Source organism: Corylus avellana, chromosome 10 (genome assembly GCF_965113065.1).
Source record: "Corylus avellana chromosome 10, dhCorAvel1.hap1.2, whole genome shotgun sequence".
NCBI lineage: Eukaryota > Viridiplantae > Streptophyta > Magnoliopsida > Fagales > Betulaceae > Corylus > Corylus avellana.
In genome coordinates this window covers 8,666,308-8,672,307 of record NC_142499.1, presented here as the reverse complement: position 1 = coordinate 8,672,307, position 6,000 = coordinate 8,666,308, and the positions used below count along the sequence as shown (strand labels likewise).

The 6,000-nt window shown below is 37.1% G+C and overlaps 1 protein-coding gene across 1 annotated transcript; it reads left to right on the top strand.

Annotated features, from left to right (window-relative positions):
* Nucleotides 1–304: 304 nt before the first annotated feature.
* Nucleotides 305–5,780, top strand: LOC132192265 (tubulin beta-5 chain). The gene is made up of 4 exons (XM_059607543.2): nucleotides 305–392; nucleotides 1,433–1,834; nucleotides 2,465–2,734; nucleotides 4,459–5,780. Exons 2-4 carry the CDS (start codon nucleotides 1,441–1,443, stop codon nucleotides 5,136–5,138), a joined length of 1,344 nt encoding a protein of 447 aa, XP_059463526.1. The 5' UTR covers nucleotides 305–392; nucleotides 1,433–1,440; the 3' UTR covers nucleotides 5,139–5,780.
* The last annotated feature ends 220 nt before the right edge of the window (nucleotides 5,781–6,000 follow it).

Sequence of the window (6,000 nt, the reverse complement as noted above, 5' to 3'; positions counted from 1 at the left end):
TAATAGAAATGTCGTAAAATAATTGATTAGAAAAGCCTTTGCATCTGACCCACACTACTTGTCGGGTCAAAGGATATTCTAGTCATTTCAGTAAAGGGTATATTTGTCCTACAGATTCAACCACAATCAAATTTTAAAATCGACAACCCTCGCTAAATCACTCCGAATAAACCCCATCTGGACCGTCCATTACTACCATCCAACGGCATCCACCGGTCCCAGCAACTAAAGGAGGGAACCAAAATAGGCCGTCAGATCTCACTCCCCCACTCTCACTCTCTCTCTCTCTCGCTTATATAAACCTTCGTAGGGTTCGTTTCCTTCCAATTCTCTCACTCCTCATTTTCCATTTCTCTCTCTCCAGTTCTTGCTGATCTCAAATTTCTCTACAGGTAATTTACCCTTGCCTTTTCTTTCTCTTTCTAGATCTGAAATTTTCGATCGCATTGTTTTTGTTCACACATACTGTACGAATTTCTTATCCTATCAGTGTAAATTGCTGTTTCTTTCCGTGAAGATCTTTGGATTTTTGCGTCGCATTAGATCTCCCTATCGCAAGTTCGGCGCTAACTAGTTATCTTTTGTTCTTTTTACACTAATGTTCAGTTTTTTTTTTTTTTTTCTTGGATTTATCAGTAAGTGTTCGGAAATCTTCACTGCATTTCTTGTATCTGGCTGATTTGATGCTCTGATAGCTGATTGTTCGTCTATGTTGAAATTTTCTCATTTATCTCATTTCATTGGACTTTCGAAAAGCTTTTTTTAGCATAGAATTTATAGATCTACTGGTTACCGATTGTGAACAAAGGGGCTCCATAAGTAATTGGAGGGATCATTGAATCTTCGGACGTGAGCTGAGAGACCTAGTAGTTTGACAGTAGGGAGCCGGAGCTAAGAGCTTTCAGTAAGATTTTTAGTTGGTCGTAGCAATTGTTGGACTTCGGTCTGATTGATTGCTTGATTTCTTTTAGATTGTTGAATTCTCGTTGTATTTGCTGAATTTCAAGTTGGGTTACTTTATTGTACATTTCGATTGGATTCTTCTTTGGTATTAGTGAATTTTGTGCAATTCGTATGGTTTAGCTTTATCGAACTTGTGCCGGTGCAATATCTCATGAAGATTGTAGGATCACATGGCTTTGAATTCTGGATTGAATAAATGTCTACTAGTTTGTATAAATATTGAGGTACTGGTGATTATGAGTTACTTTGAATACCTTTGAATTTAGGAAAATAAAAGATCCTTTGATGAGTTTCAATCTCGGTATTGAATTGGATGTTTTTGTTTTGTTTGTTTGTCTTTTTTGTTTTGTTTTGTTTTTTTTTTTCCTGATTTTGATCTCTGGATTGACTAAATGACTTGTTAGATTCATTTTCAGTGATTTTTCCCTTCGTCAAGAGTTTTGAATATGATTTTTGCCTTTGCTTTCAGGGAAAAAAATGAGAGAGATCCTTCATGTTCAAGGTGGACAGTGTGGAAACCAGATCGGTTCCAAGTTCTGGGAAGTTGTTTGTGACGAGCATGGCATTGATCCGACTGGAAGGTACATTGGGACCTCGGATCTGCAGTTGGAGCGTGTCAATGTTTACTATAATGAAGCTTCTTGTGGGAGGTTTGTTCCCCGTGCTGTTCTCATGGATTTGGAGCCTGGCACTATGGACAGTGTTCGCACTGGTCCATATGGCCAGATCTTTCGTCCTGATAACTTTGTTTTTGGACAATCTGGTGCTGGAAACAATTGGGCCAAAGGGCACTACACTGAGGGTGCAGAGCTTATTGATTCTGTTCTTGATGTTGTGAGAAAGGAGGCTGAGAACTGTGACTGTCTTCAAGGTATTGCTACATGTTATCTTCTGCAGTTATTTGTATCAATATATCCGTATAAGTTGTAGTAGGTCGAAGTTGCAATAAATGTGCTGTTGTTCCTCTTAAGGGTTGAAAATTCAGCGATTTGTCTTTCAGGAGAGAGAATAACTGCTTCAAAAGTGTTGTTAAGCTTCATGTTGATACTCGACTGTATATGCGGAGAAGGGAGCTTTTCAAAATATGTGAGCCTTCTAGGCTCTTTAATTCCTCTGTACAAGAGGCTTCCTAATGCTAGAAATGCACTGAAAAGGGGAGGGAATCCGACTATTTTTAAGGAATTGAATAATTCATTGAAGTAGGAAAAGGTGGAATTAATTTCTGCTTCGTTTTTTTATTGAAAAAAAAATTATGTTTCTTTGTCATTGGATGGTTGAAAAGTACTTAAGTTGATCAATTCCATGCCAACTAGGATGTATTGTTCAGAAAATAGAGATTGCAATATGGTGTTCTTTCTTAATTTTTGGCATCTTCATAATCTAGTGAAGATATTCATCAAATAGAGTGCAGAAATTGGTAGTTAAGATCTCCAAAATTTTTATTGTTGATGTTGATGATGTTAGGTTGCTGATGATGATTTTTTTTTTGGTCGTATTGCAGGTTTTCAAGTGTGTCATTCCTTGGGTGGAGGAACTGGTTCTGGAATGGGTACCTTGCTTATCTCAAAAATTCGGGAGGAGTACCCCGACAGGATGCTGCTTACATTCTCTGTGTTCCCATCACCAAAGGTTTCAGACACAGTGGTTGAGCCATACAATGCTACACTTTCTGTTCATCAGCTTGTTGAGAATGCAGATGAGTGTATGGTGCTGGATAATGAGGCTTTATATGATATCTGCTTCAGGACTCTTAAGTTGACTACTCCCAGCTGTAAGTGAACATCAGAAGCTCTTGCTATGATGCATTATATAAGTGCTTTGCTTTATCAAAAAAGGAAATTCACTTGACTTGCCAATTTGTGAACAGTCTTGTCAGACTTAATTGAGGAGATTGAGAAACATCTCAGAGTTGCCGTCTAGATAAAAGTTTAAGCTTTTAAGAGTTTGGTAGCAACATTTAGTTTTGATTTTTTTAAATTTTTTGGTGCTTTGTGTTTTGGTGAAAAATAATTCTTGGGGAACTGATTTTGGTAACGATGTTCTGGTATATTTAGAGAGGGGTATTATTGGGGGACTGCTTTCTCCAATGAAACACCCCTATTTTAAGTAGATGATATTTTTTTCCTTTTGAAAGGGGGTTTTTATTTTTTATTCTTTTCCTTTTAGGTGTATAAAATGCTTCTCTTGAACTATCATAACTTTGTGTTTATTACTTAGTATTTTCTTGATGTAAATAGAAGTTCATTGTGTTGTATCTAAATCAACCAGACAATTGTTTAAGATAAGATGCTTACTAAAATACCTGACCTAAACAATTTTTTGGTGTTCAGTATTATTGCTTGTTGCCTTCATATATTATAAGTTGTATGGGGAGGGTGCCAAGATCAGTTGAATTATTAATGTTCATGGGTAATTACATGTCTGGACGCCTTGTTTTTACTATGTAATGAATGGTTCTCTTGGACTATGAGTCTATGACAAAGGTCCTGAAATTAATGTCTATTATAATGTTTATCCTTTCTTGATGTGAACGAGAGTTGATTGTGTTGGAGCTAAATCAGCAAGCAAATGTAATCAATGCTAGAAAACTTTTTAGTCAGATGTGTACTAAAATATCTGACTAAACAAATTTTTTGGTGTTCAGTATTGTTGCGTGTTGCTTTGCTATGTTACAATTCATATGGGGAAGACACCTATATCAGTTGAATTATAAATGTCTACTAGATTAATTGCATGCTCATGGACTCCTTGCTTTTGTTGTGGCATTCGGACTGCCTTGTGTGTTACTGTACTTTTTTAAGAATTATTTGAAATCTTCAAATTTGTTTAATGTTATGAAAAGATGGAGATAGGGATGTGGGGCTGCAGCGTGCAGTTTCCTAGTTTTCTATGATTTATCCCACGTTTCTGTGACTTCTGGGCTGGTATGTGTAAGATAATGATTGTATTATGCATAATGACTTACTATTTTCTACAATCATCATGTTCTTAACATATCTTGCTCTCCGATGAAAATGAATTGCTTTTGCTTTTATTGATTTTTGGCTGTTTGTACCAAAAGATGCTGTCATTTGGTGTAGTTTCATCTTCCAAATGCAATACTGCTATTTTTCTTTCGGTGTAATTTTTCTTTGGGTGTAAAATTCATGTGAACTACCTGCCCAACTGATAATAAAGAACCTATGATTGTGGTTTCCTACCTTGGACAGTAATTTACTATTACTGACTGTAATTTCATGTCATTTAGGGTTGCTTAGGTATAACGATATGAAGTGAAAATTTGATATCTGCATGTAGAATGCAAATGTTAATTTTATCATTCTAATTGATAACAAGTCACTCGTACAGATTTTTCTATAAACATATCCGTATCTTGTTAACAGTTTATGGCAAAAAAAGTATTTAATTGCTACAGCTATTATATTGTAAGTAATGTCTTCCTAGTCTATTATTGCTCAAAATATATAGCTTATTTTTTGTGTTGCCTGGTTTCAGTTGGTGACCTGAACCACTTGATCTCTGCAACCATGAGTGGGGTCACTTGCTGCCTCAGGTTTCCTGGTCAACTCAACTCTGACCTCCGAAAACTTGCTGTAAATCTGATCCCCTTTCCTCGTCTCCACTTCTTCATGGTTGGATTTGCTCCTTTGACCTCCCGTGGGTCCCAGCAATATCGTGCCCTAACTGTCCCGGAATTGACCCAACAAATGTGGGATGCTAAGAATATGATGTGCGCTGCTGACCCAAGGCATGGACGCTACCTCACCGCGTCTGCCATGTTTAGGGGAAAGATGAGCACCAAGGAAGTTGATGAGCAGATGATTAATGTTCAAAACAAGAACTCCTCCTACTTCGTGGAGTGGATCCCGAACAATGTGAAATCAAGTGTATGTGACATTCCGCCCAAGGGGTTGTCCATGGCATCCACCTTCATTGGAAATTCAACCTCCATCCAAGAAATGTTCAGGAGAGTCAGTGAACAGTTCACTGCCATGTTCAGGAGGAAAGCTTTCTTGCACTGGTATACTGGTGAAGGAATGGACGAAATGGAATTCACAGAAGCTGAGAGCAATATGAACGATCTTGTGTCCGAGTACCAGCAGTACCAGGATGCCACTGCTGATGAGGAAGGGGAGTATGAGGACGAGGAAGAGGAAGGAATGGAGCCAATGTGAACTCGAATAAAGTAGAGTCAATATCCCTTGCAGCAGCACTATGGTATATGACGCAGAAGTATGTTTTACTTTACTCCATTTGTCTCAAATGAAAAATCTTTGTTAATTTTGTTTGGGGCGGGCTATTGATTTGATACACTACCAAATGGAGTAACAAGATTCCCAAATACAAAATTAACAAAGATTCTCATAGAGACAAATGAGTAAACATACTAATAATGCATCCTATGTCGTAGCGTAGCCACGAGAGATATTGACTTGATACACTATTCGAGTTTACATCTCCTGTATTTCTTCCTCTTCAGGGTCTTGTTACTTGGTTGTCACCTGGAGAGTATGTAAAATGTCTTCTCTATCTCTCTCCAAGTTATATAGTGTTAATGGTGGTGGATGAAGCGGAAAAGGTTTGGCAGTTGTTTGCCAGGAGTCATGCTTTCCAGATATGTTCCTTTTTTTACACTTTCTCCATTACCATCTTTACCATATTAGTTGATGTAATATCACATGGCTTTGCAGTGTCTCATTTACTTTCTCTGTTTCCTGCTTTCCATGTTCAGAGTTGATTTGGTATCTTGATATTTGTTTAATGTAATCTAGTCTTTTGGCAGTGAGTAATAAAAGTAGGAACAATTTGTTACATTATATGAAGCTTAATTCCCTTTAGTGGCGTTTAAACTGGTATAATTCTTGCAATGTTATGCTTGCTTTCAAATAAGAGTTTTTATTTTTATTTTTCCAACTGATACAAGTATTTCTACTTTCTATTTTATGAAAGAAGAAAAATACCATTAGGCCAGAAGACTAAGGCAGTTTATTTTGCTGTCTAATATTGCTTACCAATTAAGTAACAGCCACTGATTAA

What these genes read in the sequence shown, in the direction of transcription:
- LOC132192265 (XM_059607543.2), top strand. Translation starts at nt 1,441, where the DNA reads ATGAGAGAGATCCTTCATGTTCAAGGTGGACAGTGTGGAAACCAGATC. An exon ending in GAACTGTGACTGTCTTCAAG is followed by an intron (nt 1,835 to 2,464) that starts GTATTGCTACAT and finishes GTCGTATTGCAG; the next exon opens with GTTTTCAAGTGTGTCATTCC. An exon ending in TAAGTTGACTACTCCCAGCT is followed by an intron (nt 2,735 to 4,458) that starts GTAAGTGAACAT and finishes GCCTGGTTTCAG; the next exon opens with TTGGTGACCTGAACCACTTG.